Source organism: Tiliqua scincoides, chromosome 7 (assembly GCF_035046505.1).
Source record: "Tiliqua scincoides isolate rTilSci1 chromosome 7, rTilSci1.hap2, whole genome shotgun sequence".
NCBI classification, from domain to species: Eukaryota; Metazoa; Chordata; class Lepidosauria; order Squamata; family Scincidae; genus Tiliqua; species Tiliqua scincoides.
The window spans coordinates 33929770-33949597 of record NC_089827.1 but is presented as its reverse complement, the minus strand read 5'-3'; the positions used below and the strand labels follow the sequence as shown (position 1 = coordinate 33949597).

The window sequence follows — 19828 nt, the reverse complement described above, 5'->3', positions numbered from 1 at the left end:
ACAATTAGGCAAGGTTCCAGAGATAAAACGCAGACATCTTTTAACAGCTGACAACAATATAAAGTTGATTATTTGGAGGCAGTTGGCTGTTAACTTGTTCAGAGGCCAATATGAGGGCTTATCTTGAACCATTTTCCTCTGTGGAATTCATTTCTCTCTTCACTGCAGGGGGGGAGGGGGGATTATGGCACATAACCCTAATTGTGAATCTTCATCGGTGTCACTGAAATTGGGCCAAGACAAAAAGGGGGAATATTTGAGCTTTGTGAACATTTTCATGAGTGGAACTCCCTTAGCAGTTTTTCAGGAAACATTGCCAAACAACTGAAAGCGTTCAGGAAGCATTGTTCTAAATAGATTTTGCTTGTCCTTCCATTCCTGATTGGCTAGGCTCACCTAGGAAAGCAACCCAGAAAGTATTAGTTTCATCGAAGTCAATACATAAAGAAATCTGATTGGCTACATAGCATTGTGATGGCATCACATTCACCATGTGATCCCTGATTAGATGGAGTCACTGCTGGACAGAGAAAGGAGTCCTGACCAGTGGCATAGCAATGGTGGGGCAGGAGGTGCGGTTCACCACAGCTACCAGGCATAAGAGTGTATCAGTATCACTCTTGTGAGTCTCAGACACTGCAGCCAAAAAAGCAGCAGACAAGAGAGCCAGCAATGCTCACTGTGGCAGGAGGCAATGAGTGTGGGGCAGGGGGAGAAGAAAAGGCAGCACAGGGCCTAGACAACACATACCTGCAAACTTTGCAATGCCTCACTGTGGCCTGCCTGCACTATATAGCACCCCTTGCAGCTGGCCAACAAGTGCACACTGGCATGTGCCCCCAGTGCGGGATGCAAGTTGGCCAACTTCTTCATCACGAGCTGGAGTAGCTTGCTGGCTCTGCCCCTTTCCTTCATGGCCCTGAGAACCAGAATGCACAAGGTTAGCTTCTGTAGCCAGCCCTGCACCATCTGGGTGCCAGGAGCACACATGACCTGCAGCCAGACAGGAAGCCTGCAGGAAGAAGAGAGCAAAGCTGCTGCTGCTGCTGCTCCTGCCACTGGTACATCCCCTGCTGCTGCTGCTGCTGCTGCAGCCACCTCCATCACTATAGAGGCCTGGCTAGGGCCTGGCTGGATAGTGAACTTCATCGCAAGGCTGGGAGTGGAAGGAGGTTGATGATGAAGAAGTAGCAAGAAGAGATATGGGGCAAAGAGAGGTGAGGGGGTGGCAGAGGGCTGCAAGGCTCTTCGGAGAACTGTGCAGGAAGGGTGTCTCACATGGAGGAAGGCCTCATATATATATGGGGGTAACTCCTGTCTCAGATGTCAAATGCCCTGACCAAGAAAATATGGAACTGAAAGACCAGACACTATATCTTTTTGTTTCACATTTTGGAAAACATTTGTCCTGCCATGGAGAGGAAGAAAGCATTGCCTTTCAAACAACTAGTAAAATAAAAACAAAATGTTTTAGTAGGGGTCGGAGTAGGGGAAGAAGGGAGGAAAGGTTGGATAGCATTGGGCCTACAGATGGATATATAAATACCCCATTATATAGAAGCACACTAATGGCTGTACACACCTACATAATTTCAGATACCACAAAGAATTCATCACATAATTGGTATGATACAGACATTGTTCCCAGAACATTGTTCCCAGACATTCTTAAAACCACAATATCTACCTTGTGAAGTGAATAAACAGACTGACAAGGGCAGGATGTCCAGGTTGACAGACATGTCTAGCTAATAGATCCAACAAAATACTTCAATGGGAGATGACTAGTCTTATCAGTGGCTACTGGCCATTTTGGCTATAGGTTAGCTCCATTTTCAGAGGCACTATGCCTTTGAATACCAGTTGCATAGAAGCCACAGGAGGAGAGGGTTTTTGCCTTCATAGCTTGCTTGTGGCTTCCTGGAAACATCTGGTTAACCACTGTGGGAACAAAATGCTGGACTAGATGGGCACTGGATCAGATCCAGCAGGATTTTTCTCATGCTTTTTGAGTTCTCAGTGTGAAACTGCCAAGGTAGAATATGAGCAAATTCAATTCTACTTGGTCATGATGGAAACTGAGGGTCCCTTGCACTACAGAATGTAGTTCTTCCTCTTTCAGACTAGAATAGAATAGAAGCAATTCTACCCTCCAGTATCCCCTCTCTCTAAGCACCATTTCCAATGACTGCTGCTGTGAATGGATCATCTGGTCCTTGCATATATTTGGACTCTGCATAGAAATGTGAGAGATCTATTACTGCCTCTTGCATTTTGCAACATTTTGGCCCTAATGTTTACCAATTTAGTGTTTTTTTCTCTCTGCACCCATGCATTTGAGTAGCCCACAAAAGCTCATGCTCCAGTAAAATGGTCACTGTTTAAGGTGACACAGCACTTCGATAAAGTTATTCTCTATCTTCAATCTTTTATTAAAAAATAGATTTTAAACAACTGGCAGACTGATTATTAGTGTTTGTAATTAGTCATGGCACAGCCCCCCTCCCCTCCAGTATCCTTGACACTCGTGCAAACACAGTCCTAACAGCATTTTCCAGAGTGCTCAGCCTCCAAAGAGAATCTTCCTTTTACTTTTTAGAGTCCCTGGGGAGGTAACAAATGACACCTCACATTAACAAAATGTTAACAAGGCACTTCCTAAACACAGGGGCCAAATAAGGACAGTAACTACCAGCACAATCCTATACACAGCGTAAGTCCTACTATGTTCAGTAGAGCTTATTCCCAGGTAAGCACACATAGGCTTATGGCTTTAGAAATGTTGCACAGTGATTTTTTTTCAGGGAGGTGGGGGGGCAGAAAGAGAGTGCTACAAAGCCAATCTGCACTCATCCAGAGAAGTTCTCTCTTTGTCCAACAGATCAGAACAGCCACAAACGGCACTGCTGCAGTTCACCAACTGTGAGCCTTTCGTTATTTTTAAAAGAGTTATGTAACACCCTCATTAAAATTAAATGTGGGCTGAAAAGCTGCAGACAAGTTTTGCAGCTCAACACACAGATTCTGCACCACTTTGTGGTGGAAAAACATTCTGGAAGTTCTTAAGAAAGGATAAAAAATCTTAACATTTAAACAAAAGCTATGGCTTTCGAATAGGAAGCAGTTGGCAAGGCAATAAAAAATAAATTCATACATTTCTTTATTATGAAACCTTGTATTCATGGCACCTGGCTCTGGTCTTTGGAATCTCATGAAGAATGACTAACCTCAAGCTTCTGACTCAGATTCTTATGGAGAGCGGCACAGAGTGACTGCACATCACCATTTCATTTATTTAAAGGTGAAGCCTGAACTATGTCACCAACCAGTTCCTGCCAAGGACTGGCAGATCATCAGATCTATAGGGTCTCTATAGGGTGATGTCTTGGCTGTAAGGCAGTTCCCAAGTTCCTCTGCAGCTCCTTCTACCCCTGAGAAAAACTTGATATCTTAACTATGTCACCAGCCATTAGGACCTAAGGACTGTCATATACTCCTCCACATTTTCCTGAAGGTTGCCAGCTGCTTGTATATATTTTAATGGTATGCCACCCTGGGAAAATGGAGCATGAAAATAGTGACCAAGCATGCAGTCTAGGGCAGGAGGGCCACATCATCTCTCTGACACTGTGTTGGAGGCCAGGAAAAAAAGAATTAATTTATGTTTCAAATTTGAATAAATTTACATAAATGAATATATTAGAGATGGAACTTATATGAATGAATGAAGGTCTTGCAATAGCTCAAGGCCTATAAAAGGCCTTGCACAAAGCAAGGCTAGCCTTTTCTTCACTGCCACTTCACAGATATGAAACAGCAAGTAGTGGTGGGAGCCCTCGTCCCACAGCTCACGCGAGAGGTCCAACAGTCAGCCTCATGCTGAGAGAAGTTGCATTGGGCCAGTGCGTGCTCCAGCAAGCCTCTGGTGGGCCAAAGGCTCATTGCAGATTGGAGGCTCCCTGAGGGCCGGATTGGGAGTCCTCAAGGGCTGCAAGTGGCCCCAGGGCTGGGGTTTGGGCATCCCTGGTCTAGGGTAACTACACCTATAACTAAGGGGTGGGTTACAAATGTATTCAGCTGGAAAAAATGACTCTATCTTTACACTACAAAAATACTCAAGAGTGGCTTACAAATTTGCAACCTCAACAGTGGTCCAGAAATAGAGTTGTTACTGAAGCTTTTAAAAAGTGGAATTTGAAGCAAATTTCAGGGTTCCTTCCAAGGTCCGAGTGTCTGAAAATTTTATAGGAAAGCCAAGTGATTTTCTATGCAACAAGAAAAATTTCATCAAAAGAAACATCATCATCCCTTTATTACGCTGCTATTTTAAAATGTGGTATTGATTTTGTTAGTCACTTTGTGCTTGCTTTATGAAAGGAAGTTGGGGTGCAAATCCATTAAATGAGTGTGTGAATGAAAGGAAACTCAGGAAATAATTCGTCTTAATATTCCATTAGCAGCAAAGTCATAGGCATGTCTACTCAGAAATAAGTCCCACTGAGCTGACTGGGACTTCCTCCCAAGTAAGCATGCATAGGGTTGCAGTCAAAGTCTCAGTGCAACAAGAAAGAAAAGGAAATAAAGGAGAAAGGTTTACATAAGCTGCAAGCCCAACATGACCAATCAGAAGCTCTGAGGTGATAGTATCACTGGTGATACTGGCCCCTGTGCTGCCCGGGGCCAGGACTGCAGAATACCCCCCCCCCCCATGGAGAGAATGCCACCAAGAGGCCTTCTGAGGCCTCCAAAAGGCCTAAAACCCCACTTCTGGTTTTCGGATTTAGAAGGCTTTCAGGGGGGCAGAGAGGCCACATGAGGGCCCCCAGCCCCTGAAGGCATCTGTATGGGGTCAAAGAAGGCAGCAGGTGGGAGGACGGGATATTTGCCCCCTTGACCCCCAGGTATGCCAGTGGATAGTATATTTTATAAATTAAAGACATGAGGATTATGTTAAGTGCATCAGTTCTGGGGGCTTGCATAGATCCATGTTGTTACATTCTGCAACCACTCAGCACTTGTTCAGTTTCCTCTTCATTTACTGTTTTCTTCTTAACGAAGCACATGTTCAGCGATGGGCAAAGAGTGACAAGCCTGGCAGAAGATGAAAATACTACACCTGCCCCATTCATTGCAATAATCAAGTAATCTTTTGTCAACATTTTTCAGGTTCCAAAATCTCTCTCCCCCCCCCCCCATTTGTGTTTATAATGTCAGGGGCAGAATGCTGATTCACACTGCCTATTGACTCAAGCAGTGGATAAAAGATTGAACCAGAAATCCCATAGAAAACAGAAGCAACTAGAAATTTAATCCCACCAAGAAGTTTCCTTCTCGTGTTCCATTAGATGGAGCTAATTCCTACAATATTTTTGTGGTGAGAGAACTGCATCCATCTGGTTAGGTCTCACTCTGTACCAGCAGAGAACCACACTTCCCTGAGCGGTGGTGTGAGAAATACTGGGGGGGGGGGGGGAATCACCCAGTAGAGTACATGCTTTTCATGCAGAAGATCCCAGGTTCAATCCCCTGCATTCCCAGGTAAAGCACGGGGAAAAAAAATTCCTGTCTAAAATCTTGGAGGGCTGCTACCAGCCAGAGTCAGGAGTGCTAAGCTTGATGAACCAAAGGTCTGATTCCAAAGAAGGTAGCATCCTTATATGTTCCTCTGACCTATCCCCCCAACATACTCTGGGCATACATGTAGTTCACCAGTGACGCTGGTCAGGCCTATTGGGCCTCCTAGTTACCTGGTATGAATGTAGGGTGTATCCCCAAACATATAAACATTGCTCTACAGCTGCACATGGAGAAGGTAAATACAGTGCAGGCAACTGGTCTTTCAGAAAAGTCTGTCCTCCATAATTAACTTTCTTCTTGAGGAACATCAAGGTTCCCTGCATCATACTCATAGTTGAAAACCTCTGTATGCATCAGCCCACAGACATGGCTGGGAAGCTTTCAAGGCAATGTGTTTGAGCTCAATAGGGCTGGGAAGCCAATCAGTTCTGACTCTGGGAATACAGTACACAGACAAATTAGTGGATCATCCCTTTAAAAATAAATGATGTTCTGTTGTGGCACCCAGTGGTCTTAGTTAAACAGATAGCTCACAAACATGTCTGAGCAGGGAAACATGACATTTTTTCAAATGGAAATAGTTATACGTTTTAATTGAATAATTTAACCCAGACTGACCTTCAAGGAGTTTATGTAGTAACAGTGGCATGAAGTAGCCTTCCCATTTTTACAGGCTGCAAAAGTATGGGGAAATTTCAGCAGTTTTTTCGGAGGTAGTGCAACTTACCAGTGGCCGAGTCCTCTTGGCAGCTGACATTTTCACACACAACTGATTTTTCCATGTGCAATGTGACACCATCACATAATGTTGTTCTTAGCAGAGACCTTGGAGAAAATGGCAGCAGCAAGGGGCTTTGCCATTTTCCCCAGACCACCTTCCCATCATGGCCACCAGCTTGCTCAGAGGGCTACTGAGAGGACCTGTACCAGTACCACCACACTGGAATGCAATAATGACAAGCAAGAAATGTGAAAAGGAGCAAGAAGTTTCCTCCCACTTCATGTGCAAATGTGACAACTCCCCAATTTCAGATGAAAGCTCTTGTTAGAGAAATTTTGGGCAGCCTTACCAAGGAGGACAGTCTGACAGATAGTTAACTCCCACAGATGGCTTTATTGTAAGATTCTGGAACTCTATGGTATATCTTGGTCTTCATTTACCATATGGCTTATTGCCAAATTTATGTTATTTGAAATCAAAACTAGAACATGACCATAATGTGTTCCTGAAGAAGAATGGGTATGATGTAGCCAAAGTTCCACTGGCTTCTATAAAAAATTAAGACATATTAAGTATTTCCCACTGAAAATGATAATAATTAAATTTAAATTTGACTAAAGAATGCCCAAAAGGGTATTGAGTTTGGTTTCACTAAGTGAATGATAGTGCTGGTGCCAGGATCCTACATAGCTAGCCAATCAAATTTAGTTCTGTCTCCTTTTTTCCTTGGTTGTTTTCTTCTTCCTTTCCACTTCTCTTTAATCCCACTAGCTGCAAATTAATCATCATAACCAGTTTTGTTAACAATATTGGACAGAAATTGTTTTAGCATATTATATTGCAATAACATAATGTGGTACATGGTATAAATTTAATTTTTATGGGAAGCCTATAAAAACGTAATGGTAGATAAAAACCCAACCATTAAAAAGTAATTTTCTGCCCAAGCATTTAGTGGTTCTGCAGAAGATGTGGTTAAAAATCAACAACAAATAATTGCTACCACAAAGCTGAGTAGATGACAAAGAATCCACCAGGATTATCGCTCACTGGGGACATATGGAAGACTTACGAAAGTCTTATCAAAGTTCTGTTTGCATTCCTCAAGCTGTATGTTTCTCTGGAATGGGATGCTCCAAACTCACGACCCAATTTCATTTTAGGAAAAATTAAGATAAAATTTTCACCTTTTTGATGGCAGCCATCTTATCTTTCTCGTATTGAAGCTCTTAAGCCTCTCAAAAGCTGTTGCTGAGAGTCAGGGGACCCTTAGTACCGGCATGGCATGTGGTATGGGGAAGCAGGCAGAGGAAAGAAGACAGGAGGAAAACCTCAAGTGCGATGCTTTGCCCAGTGCATGCAGTATTTCTTACTTAGCTCCAGAATCCCACACATAATATCATACAGTACAAACAATACCATGAGAAAGCCCACAGTGCATTTTGATTAGCAACCTATACTGACTTCTGCAAACAAATTGCTCCAGTATTAAGAGATCTTTACAGCTCCTAATTTGTTCCTGGGCTCAAAGGTGCTGTAATTCCAGTTGTGAGGTCAGGGTTCACACTGGAGATGTAACTCCAGCCACAGTAACTCAGGTATTATGTCTGCCTTCACCCTAAGGTGGTGTCGTCACCATATTTATACAGTGCCATTAAGGTTCCTGGTGCCTTGCAAAGCATGAAAAGACAGATCCCATCCCTTAGGGCTTATAGTCTCAATAGACTAGGGAGACTGGGGAGTCACTGGAGAGTCAATGGGGAGACAATGCAATCATCCAAAAGTGGACAGAGAGCCCAAGAAGGTTTAAAGGAGGAGGCATGTATAGTGGCTGTGAATTTGATTAAGAGCCCAATCCTATCCAACTTCCCAGCACTGATGCAGCTATGCCCACAGGGCATGCACTGCATCATGCAGGGGGGTGTGTGTAGGGGGGGCAGTCACGGAGGCCTCTTCAAGGTAAGGAAACATTTGTTCCCTTACCTTAGGACCACACTGACTCTGGAAATTTGGATGGGATTGGGCCCTAAATTATGCCCTTTGAGAACATAAATGCCAGGAAAAATTAAGGGGGAAAGTCCCTTTGAGCTTGGGCGCTATGGTAGTATTTAGAGAAAGCATTCCAGGTTTTGTTTCCTCTGTGGAGAAGCCAGCAGCCGTGCATCATGAACTCTAGCAATTCTTCACTCTCCCCAGCAGCCAATCATTCGGCAGGTCAAGTAGAAACGGACTGTGGCGCCAGCAGCTCCTGCTGCCCTGATAATCCATGTCATTCCAGGCATGGCGATATGCTCTCTTGCCAGCTGCCATTTCCAGTTACCTTTTATACAGCTGACATAATGTGTCAATGTGTTGGAAGCCGTAAAACAGTCATACGGAAGCAATTGCAAAGATAAATAGCAACCAGAGCTTGATAATCTCTAACGATAGTAGAGAGTGGGGAATGGTACGTTTCAAGAGAGAATACCTTGTTTCTAGAAGCAGTGTTTAATCGACATCATCATGTACCTAAATAAAAATCAGGAGATGCTTTTTGCTCTGCAATATTAACAGATGATAGTTATCAAATAAATGCACTCATACCACCTCTCACCAGCCACTGTTATGACAGCTTTATTCCTATAGCCCACAACTGCCATTTTAGGAGGGAAGTGACCCCCATCACACACAAGATCTTTTTCTTCATGAGATGTTGCCACTCCTATGTACGCAGTAAATTATTTTATACTAGATTAACCCATTAATCCAACAAGGTCAGTATTGTCTACACCAGTGTCTCCCAAAGTATGGGCCACAACCCACTGGTGGGTCATGAGCCTAAGTACAGTGGCTCGTGATCTGGGCCCTCACACTCTCGTACTCACTTGGTTCCAAATCGGAGCCACCGCAGAAGCCCCATTACTTACCAAATCCTCTCCTGGTCCAGCAACCCACTCTATAGGCCTCAGAATGGCCCTCAGATGCCATTGTAATCCACTTTTGGTTTTCGGAAGCTATTTCCTATTTGCTTCCAAAAGATGGAAGTGGCTTATGGAAGCTACTGAGGGTCTATAGCAGGGGTGTCCAAACTTTTTGGCAGGAGGGCCACATCATCTCTTTGACACTGTGTTGGGGGCCAGGAAAAAAGAATTAATTTACATTTCAAATTTGAATACATTTACATAAATGAATATATTAGGGATGGAACTTATATGAATGAATGAAGGTTTTGCAATAGCTCAAGGCCTATAAAAGGCCTTGCAAAAAGCAAGGCCAGCCTTTCCTTCGCTGCTGCTGCTGCTGCTGCTGTATCACAGATGTGGAGCAGCAAGCAGTGGAGGGAGCCCTCGTCCCATAGCTCATGCTAGAGGTCAAACAGTTGGGCCAGCATTGGGCCAGCATGGGCTCCAGCAAGTCACCAGAGAGCCAGAGGCTCATTGGAGACTGGGGGCTCTCCATGGGCCAGATTGGAAGTCCCTGCGGGCCGCAAGTGGCTCCCAGGCCAGGGTTTGGGCACCCCTGGTCTATAGAATGGGTTGTTGGGCCAGGAACATCACAACCCACCACAGAGGATGAAGTGGGTTTGGCACTGCAGAGTTTGGGAACCTCTGATCTGTACTGGCTGACAGTGGTTCTCCAGACTCGAGGTCAGAAGTCTTTTCCAGCCCTATGTGGAGATGTCATGAGGGATCAAAACTGGAACCTTCTGCATGCAAAACATGTGCTGCCCCACTGATCTACAGCCTTTCTTTAATCTCTGGTTATTACAAGGAATATGAAAGATACCACAACCAATGTTCTTCACACACTGGCTTTTTGGTCATGTAGGCCTAGACAGTCACACATACCAGCACCACCATCTATCATGATTTCTCATTTTAAAGAGCAAATCCCTGCTACAGCAGATCAAAAGCCAAAGCTCTCCATTTACAGTACCCTCCTTGTCTCCAGGCTTCATCAACTTAGGTGTTTTCAGGGCTGTAAAGCAATGAACTTTCCATCAGCAGCATCGTCAGCTAATTAGCCCTCCTGATTACAGTAATTACTATTGATTCACTCCTCAATGACTTCTTAAGTAGCCAAGTGCAAGTTACGCTTGAAAATAGAAGACCCATGTATGAATATTAATTCAGCCATTTCCCTTTGTTGCTGTTGCTTTTTCCAATTCAGCCCCCAAGGCATCGATTGCAATCTTAGATGCTTACATTTGATAACGGGGGTGTCAGGGTGGGAGGAAACCTCACCTCAATGGCATTCACAACAGGAATTTCAGCATGTTGAAACTGTATATACATCTGTGGGAAGCAAGCAAACTTTCAGAGCAAATGAGAAAACAGAACCTTTTTTAAACAACTCGATTGTGAAACCATTTTTCTGCTAAAGCTGGGCATGTGACTGGATTAACTCTTATACTAGGTAAGAAAGAACATGGACATCCAAGGAAAACTGAGCTCTCTTCCCTGCTGCAATTTCCCTAAGAGCATCTTGTATGTGGACAGCAGCCATAATCCACTGGGCTGGATTTCTTTCAAGTTCCCCACCAATCAAAACTCTCCTTGCATGACAGAGAGAGTGCAAGTAGACTGAGCAGTGGACAGACCTTAGTTCAGTGATAAAGTCCTCACTTTGTATACAGAAGTTCCCAGATTCAGTTAAAAGAGTTTCTGATAGCTGAGCTGGGAAAAAAATAAATCAGCTCAAGATCCTGAAGGGTCACTGCTAGTACGAGCAGGCAATAATGGCTAGATTAGTGATTCTCAAACTTTTTAGAGACCCTAGGCTGCTGCCTGATTTATAAATGCCAAGGGATGTGGCCATAATGGTGATTGGGCAGCAGTGCTTCCCCTCCAAGTAGCAGCTTGTTTAACCCTTGACGCACATAAGCCTAATCTGCCCTGTCAGTTTCACCAACCACCAAAAATTGGGTCACGACCCACTGGTGGGTCCCAGACCCAGAGTGTGAGAACTGCTGGGCAAGATGAACCAGTAATCCAAGCTAGTTTCAGGCAACTTTCCATGACAAGATTGCTAGCACTGGGGGCAAACCAGACATCAAAGATCAAACAGTATATTGGAATCTGTTTTTTTTTTAAAACTTTTACTAGCCCACATTTTCGTTTTCATATGGAGTAGTTAGGCATGAGTTCAGAGTATCTACCTGCTCAGAAGGCAGGAGACTACAGGTCCAACATTTTTATACACACTGATTTTTTCATCTACGGCTTAGACTCAACACTGATGGCCACTGTAAATAAAAAGGACCTCGGAGAAGGGGGAAGGGGAAATGTCCCTTTACAATCCCCATTCTAAAAACCACTTTTTTTAGGGAGTCAGACTATTAGAACTGCTATTTTGCAGTTCACTCTGAGAAAATTGATGCCCTCTCCTCACCCTGGTTTGCTGAACAACAGAATACAAAAATGATTAATCACTAGCCAGGGCAAACGGAAGGAGTCTCCTTTTTATAGAGCAAACTGAAAATAGCAGTTCTAATTGACTGGCCGACTGACTTGGGTTTTGTTTTAACTGCTTTTATTTAATATGATTTTTAGTATCTGCGGGGAGTCCCAGAACCAAATCCCAGCAAGAACTGAGGTCCCATCTGTACTGATTTTGTGTCTACAGCCTAAAACTGTAGAGCACACTGAGTTATTAAATATTGCAGGGGAGACAGGAGAATGTCAGGAAACATGCAACACTAGAGGCTGCAACCAATTTTAATTCTCCCAGAGCTGTTTTGCAGAGTGAAAGTCCCAAAGAATTAGAAGCCTGCCCCAAGTGGAGAAATGACAAAGTGCATTACAGAACATGGACGTAATGAACATGTTTTGATTTGGGAATTGTTCATTTCTCAAAAGATAACCAATCCTGAAGTCATTCTAGTCTCCAATTGATTTGTATACCTTAGAAGCCATTCTAAAATTGGACACCAGTTCTCAGCAAGGAGTTCTGAACTCAGCTCCACACACCTTGCTGCTCATCTTGAGTTCAGTAAGACATAAGCAACCCCACAGTTGTGACATCTGGTGGGCGGAGCTCACAAATTCATAAAGAGACCAGTGATGGAACAAACATCTGAGATTTTCTGCTCTCAAAATGAAAATCCCATATTTGCTGTTGCAGATGAGGATTTCAAAGCAAGCGGGAGGTCTGCAGGTCACTTTATGGATCTGTGGGGAATGAGAAATAAGCTGGAACAGTGATCATTAGATAGCTGGCTTAGAGGTTTGAATGGGGAACTGATGAGCAATAGTTCACTGTGATTCAGAATAGCAAGGCAAGAATGTGCTTTACATGAGGAACAGACCAGACAGAAGCAGAAGAGCTGACTGACTTCTGCTTTTAATGGGAAATGATGGTGAGCACTAATCAAACTGGACAGAAGAGCAAGAACTAGCCAGTCTTCACTCTGAAAGGGTAATATTTTAATGCAAAATGTTGTGGGTATAGTACTTAATACTCTAAATATACATGTAGGAACAGTAACATCTGTGAAGCAGCTAAGATGTTTTTGAACCAGTGTAGTATATGAAAGGGTGAGCCAGGAAGTTCCTCCTTCAGCCTGATATTAGCCACAATGGGTTCAATCCTATCCAATTTTCCAGTCCCCATACAGAGATGCCAATGGGGCGTGCACTGCATCTTGTGGGGGGGGGCAGTCATGGAGGCCCCCTCGAGGTAAGGGAACAATCATTCAGGTCTGCACTGGTGCTGGAAAGTTGGACAGGATTGGGCCCAAAGTCACTTAATTTGCTCTCGCAACTTCAGTTCCCAACTCCACTTGTAAATGTGGGGACCTTAATATCAGTAGCATGAACTCAGTAAGTATTAGAACACCTCTGAAAGTGCAGTAATTTGAAGACTTGCAGTGCACTCTCTGTTTATTATTATTTGGATGTCCCAACATTTGAGGAAGTGGAGATAAAGTTTTATACTTATGGCACATAAATGGACAGATGAATTCAGAAAGTTGTTGTTCACCTCACTGGGGAAACCTGCAATAATTCCAAAATTAGGTGACATTTAAAGTAGAGCTACATAAGGAAGAGCCTTGCTTGATCAGTCCAGTGTTCCTCCTAATCCAGCATTCAGCTTCCCCTCAGGAGCCAACGAATGGCTCGGTGAAGCCCACAAGAACAGACTGAAGGCATCTCTTACTTCTGTTTCCCAGTTGGTTAAGGACCTTTAAATAGAATAATTACCTCATGCAAGAACAAAAGAAATGCCAGGCTGAATCAAGATCCATCTAGTTCAGCATCTTGTTTCCAGCAGCAACTAGAGGGAAGGCTACGTAAACTTACCAACCCTGAAGACAGTGGCTTTATTTATTTACAAGAAATTTATATCCTGCCTTTCCAATAACAGCTCAAGGTAACTCACAAAAAATGTATTATTATAAACACAATATAAAATCAGTAATAGATATAAAAACATTCAAATTAAAAAGTCAGTAACATTCTATTACCCATAAATCATAACACCATAGATCATGATAATCTATAAAGCCCTTCACACATACATACCCCACACATGCACCTACACCAATGCAGAAATTCTTAACTGTAAGTAACAGAGGAACACCTTGAATCAATACAGCAGATGAAAGCAGCCTGGCAGCAGCAGTAAAAACATATAAACTGGTAAGCAGTTAGAGTAGAAAAGGCATTCTATCCATCCTAAGACCCCACCCACACTTAAAATACCTGTCTAAATAAAAAACAACCTCTAACTCCCAACAAAATATTTCTAAGGAAGGGTCAGTTCTTAAATCATAAGGGTGGGAGATCCACTGCTGCAGGACTAGTACAGGAAAGGACCTGCTCCTCATCCCTGCCCCCTAACCTTTGCTAGAGGTGGCACTTGAAGTTGGGCCTTCTCAGATGGGGATGGGCTGAAATATATGGAAGCAGATGGTCCCTTGTTGGTTGTCCCCAGGAACTGATGTTAGTTGTTGGCAGCTACTGGTTACTCACAGGTGTACTGCCTCCACACACAGATATATCATCTAGCTTTCACTGCAGAGAGGCATTGATACACCTCTCCTCCATGAATTGATCTAATCCATCTAATTTAGTGAACTCCACAAGTATATTTATGTGTTATGTGAAGCAGTTTTTTTTCTTTGTCAGTCCTAAACCGTTATCAATTCGTTTCATTGGATGACTCCAGGTTTTCAGAGAGGGAGAAAAATTACTCTCTGTCCACTCTCTGTTGTACAAGCAAGATCACATGATTGCTCAATGAAGCTAACCATTTTTCTCAGTAAAGGAAGGGGAAAAAAAAATCTGTTACTCTTTGCATTGCTCTTGCCCAAACACCATTGAAATGAAGGAGCATCGTCCACACAACTAAAAGAGCCTGCACAAGCAACATTTGCATTAGATTATCCTCATTAATTTGATTAACATATGCACATACGTTTATCTGAAATAATGTGATTAAATTGAAAACATCGGTTTTGATTAAAATCTGATTTGATCCCCACATTTGTAACCTGTGGATGATGCCTTTCATTGATCATTCTCCAAGTAATCAATTAATGAAAACAAAATAACCTGCTAAAAATTTGGGAACTGCTGTGCTAAAGCATAATGAGCATTTTGAATTGTTTAATAAACTTGTAGTAGACACAGAGAGACTCTAAGAATTTAAAGATAATTCATGGTCACATTTAAGGGATTTTGTTTTTAAAATATTCAAACATGGATTTTTTGAATGGCCATTCAGCTACATAGGTACCATTCTGAGAATCCTTAATAACTTGGTTGTAACTGGTTGTATACTTGACAGAGCAAGATCTACAAACAATACATGGTGTGAAAAAGAATCTCAACCTGCATGGGTGCAATCTGCATTTCCACTTAGCAGACAAGCACACACACACAAAATCTACATGTCAGCACATGTTCACACATATGGGCACAAAAGATCCTGACAGCTCAGCAGAAATGCATCTGTCAGCAATAAACTTAGGAAACACTTAAAACTCTAGCTCATCACCAAGAAAAGCTGGACTGTGTTGTTAGAATAAGTGATACATTAGTCCTGGCATCATTTAACAAGAGACGGCTTTTAGTTATCTGTCCCTTTTAAACGCCACATTTACCCCACTAACATAGCTTTTCTTCAATTAAATTAAATTTTTATAGACACAGGATAGGGCTATTCACCTATTTGCTCCCCATACACCCACAAGGGAACACGAAAACAACATCTGCTAGAGTGAACCCTCAATAAGGGAAGGAAAGTCAGAGGGCAAAGATGGCTACTTTGATAGTCCAAGACAGAGTTGAACTTTCCAAGGCTTGCCTGCAGAGTATTATTAAATTATCCTAAAGCACAAATGGCAGCCATTTAGGGCCTTAAAGATGCAAACCCACCATCCTCCAAAGCTATTATGAAAATGTTTATTGTGGCTCTGATCAGCATAAATTATTCACAACTAACAGCTCAGTACTATCCTTTCCCAGCTGGTGCAGCTGTACCAAAAACCAGCATGCTTTTTTTTGGGGAGGGGGGGGTGGCTTCATTGGGGAAAGGGAATTTAAATCCTCTTACCCCTGTGTAAGTCTCCTGCTCTACATTGGGTCTAGTGATTTCACTAGTGTTAGTGATTTTGCTAGTGGAAGTCTGAGGAAAGAAAGGGAGGCTGCTGCCTGAGTGAATAGGATCAGTTGTTCACCACTGCCTCTTGCAGCCTCCCTGCCCTATTCCTTCTTGCGCCATTCTGCCCTTTTCTGCCTCTCCTGCATCTTACCTTCTTTAGTGGGCTGCTGGCATCTGGCAACACTCTGGTCTTCCTGCTGTTGCCCTGGTAGCACATTACTCAGCACACTGCCAGAAAGTGCTTTACAGCTACTTTTCAGCAGCCACCACCAGCAGAACACACATTCTTCTGGCACCTTGAATTCATAGGATTGGGCTGTTAGTTTACTAAACTCAATGAGACCGAAACATGATGGACTTTAGCTGAATTGGGATAACTGATTCCTAAGTGTGATGTTCTCATGTTTCAATAGCAGACTTGTAGGGTTTAAAAAAAAAATTTTTTTTTAATTATTTAGAGAGTTTTGAGCACAAGATGCAGAAATACAGCATCCACATATAATATATAATACACAAGCGTGCATCTTCTATCTTCCAGTCACACTCTAACCATAAGACATATTTATCTTTATATACATGCTTTCAGAGGTGACCTCACAAAGCTTTCACAAAACAATTTCACCCCTATTTTTACCATTCCTAAAATAAAAAGAACTGATTTCTACTCGTTCCCTGGTAGTACTCTTGCTCTGCCATCCTGAACTCACTTGGGTAGAGAATACATCCCAGTGAGGTCCACAGAACAAACTCCTTATTCTCAAACACGTGTGCGTGAGATTCTGCAATGTTATTTCAAAAACTACTACATAGTATTCGAAGTAATTCCTTGCTCCCACCAGTGTATTGACAGAAACATGCAATCCAACCCAGTTCAAACAGCGAACACCACTTACAGTGAACATAAACAAACCTTTACAAGAAGCTCTTTACCATAAAAGTTTAAAAAAATAACAATTCTTCCTAAGTCATTAAATCAGCTCTTACGTGATTTGGCATTGCCAATGTACACAATGTTAGCCCATGGGTAATGGAAGCACCACCCACTCCCACTTCACTGGCACAAAAAGATTCCAAGATTTTGAACTGCTTGAAAATAAGATTTCTCTTTATACAGCTGTATATTTTGAAGACATTGTACAACAGCTGGAACCCCAATGGTCTTCAACATTATAACCCTACCCAAGGTCTTTCTAGAGAAGTATTTCAGAAAGTGGAATATTTACAGTTTGTTATGTCTTCAGAGATCATACAGGGACAGTTATGCTTCTTAAATATCCTGACATATGTTGAACAGCTGGATTTTTCAATTCCCAATACCAAAATCTAAGATGCCTCTTTGCAAAACAGCAAAGAAAGTTGAAAATAAGAAAGGCTAACAAAGAAACACTTGTCCAACCCAAATGTTTACTGCTAGCATTCACAATCTCTAAGTTTCCTTTCAGAAAATCAGGGAAACGGTTTGTTTCCAGATCCACAACTTTGTACTGAGAAAATATCAAGCGCAGAAGAATCCATAAAAAAATTAAGGGCAGATCCCAGTTTGGTTTTTTTTTAAAAAAAGAGGTAGACAATAGGAGCACACTTCATATCACAGTCTCTACAAACAAGATTACAGGAAATTTACAGGAATTTTTTTTTAAATAGATACTAAAAATACGACCACAGCCACAGATATACATTAAGCTAGTTTGACAGTTCTATTGTTCCGTCATCGCATTGTCAGCCAAAAAGATGTATTCACATGCTAGAATATCTGCTAGAAAATAGACAAAAGGGTACTTTTTTCAGAAGCAGGGTGCCAGTTTGAGTAGAATTCTGGCGCTCTTGCTCTCCCCTCTTCCCCGCCCCCCTTCCTCACTCTGAAAAGCTTCTGCTTATGCCTGGCTTTTCACAACACCCTGGAACATTGAGCATACGTTGATCTGTGTAATGTGCGTTTCTTCCTATTATGTATATTTATTCTCCTCTGCCCCCAAACAATGTCAAGTGGGCACATATAGCTGGAGCATGGGGATGCTTATTTATATAACCTTAATACAAATTAAAGTGGCATTTAGGGCACCGGCTCTAGTATGGAGTCTCCCTTTGCTCTTTCCTCATACTTATCTCATGTCCAATGCATAATAATGAAGGAGGCAATATAGTAGCCACCAGGAATAAGCTTTTGGGTTTGGGGAATCCCCCCCCCAAAAAAAATTGCTTTCTATAGTTGGCTTGTCTGTTTCGGGCAGCTTAAAACAGGAGGTTAGTGATTTGTAAATCATACTTAACAGAAAGCAACGTGCCTATTATCTAAAAATCACACAACCCCCCCCCCCCCAAAAAAAAATTGTCATGGGAGAACACTACTTGCTACCAAGTGCATCTCTTAGTCACAATGGGGCCCTAGCAACTGGAAAGCACCCATTAAACAAAGGAGGCTTCAACCTACCTTAAAAGCAGCTCCTCATTTCTCATAGTAACAGCAGATTTGGGACAGCGCATGCTTTCTACACCGATATTTGCAACAAAAGCTGGTTCAGAAGTGCGCTCGAACATCAATGCCACAGTAGCGACTCACTAATGGCTACTCTTTCTTTCTTTCTCTCTCGCTCTGTCTCTCGCCAGACGCTGAGTGGCGGAGCAAGGGGCCCCTGCAGATTCACTGAACAGAAATAATCCTCTCTGACAAGTTATGTTGTCTGGGCATATTTTACATTAATGCACTAGGCTGCCTATAGGGGTCTTGTTTGCATTCACTCTTCCCTGGCTGGTGTTAGATTCTTCTAATCATTGTTTTAAAAAGAACAGAGTACCCCTCTGCCTGCCCCCCCCCCCAAAAAAAGAGGAAACACAGAGAAGGAAATCACTACAAAGTGCATCTTCACAATACAAAAGAGAACATGTGAAAGTCTAAATTGTATAACACAACAAGCCATCAATTGTTGCAGGATGATTTTGGTTGGATGGAACTTTTGCACACTTTAAGGGATTGGGGGTTGAACTATCTTCCTAAGACTTGGAATTCACAGCATGAGAACACTTTCCCTTGCTCCCAGAATTCAAGGCTGAGAGGATTTCTGAGACCTACTACCCTAGATCAAGAACAGTTTTCATTTACAGACTTAGGAATTTTTTTTTTAAGCTTGGCTGTTCCTCTATTATTTTAGCCCCTCGTGAACAAAACTCCATCCCTTTCACACTCAGACACTTCTTACACTAGTAGCTCTTGTGGGTTGAAAAGCAAAGTAGCTTACAACAAAAACCAATGTATACAATTGAAAGCAGAAATAAAAATTTAGTATTTAAAACAGCATTGGAACAAAGATTGTAAAAGCTTCATCCAACTAAATACATTTTTCATCTGGAGTCAAAAAGAAAACCCCAAACAATTCTGCAGTCAGGTGAACCTCCCAAGGGAGAAAGTTCCAGAGATAGGGCTTCACAACCACCAAAATCCTATTTCTGGATACCACTCACCTGACATTCAGCAGCTCAGGAATCTAAAGCTTCTGAGAATGATTGCAAAACATGGGTAGGTTAATGTAGAAGGAGGCAATACATAGAGTAGACAGTCCTTAAGGAGATGACTCTTTTCCTAAAGAGATTGTTATCAAAGACTACTTTGTAGGAGAATTGTTTAGTTTTTCATGAGCATTTGGCATCAGGGTCAGCCAACTCAAGTGACGACTGGGATGCACAGGTGATCACTCACCCTACCTATCCAAGAATAAACTACTTTGTGAGGAATAGGATCCAATCACCCTAACAGGAAAATCCCTCTGTGTATGAAGGATGCTGCTGGCTAGCTTTAATCAGCTCATTTAGACCTCTGTAACCTACAGATCTGCAAGATACAGTTCTGCAAGGTAAAGCCTATTTACCTTGTCCATTTGGCTGGAACCTGGCTCTGTTAAAACAATGGGCCAGGCAGAAAACACTTGCAGCTCCAATGGGGTCTGCCAA

At 42.5% G+C, this 19828-nt stretch overlaps 1 protein-coding gene across 8 annotated transcripts in view; it reads right to left on the bottom strand.

Annotated features, from left to right (window-relative positions):
• Positions 1 to 19828, bottom strand: part of CELF2 (CUGBP Elav-like family member 2) — a 503139-nt gene that overhangs the window by 323945 nt on the left and 159366 nt on the right. For 7 of the 8 annotated variants that reach the window (XM_066633614.1, XM_066633615.1, XM_066633620.1 and 4 more), the window contains exon 1: positions 18315 to 18469. The exons of the other annotated variant lie outside the window; for it this stretch is intronic. In XM_066633614.1, the coding sequence (XP_066489711.1) occupies positions 18315 to 18421 (107 nt within the window). In that variant the 5' untranslated portion in view covers positions 18422 to 18469. Of the gene's footprint in view, positions 1 to 18314; positions 18470 to 19828 lie in introns of those variants that run through there. 8 annotated transcript variants of the gene reach the window in all.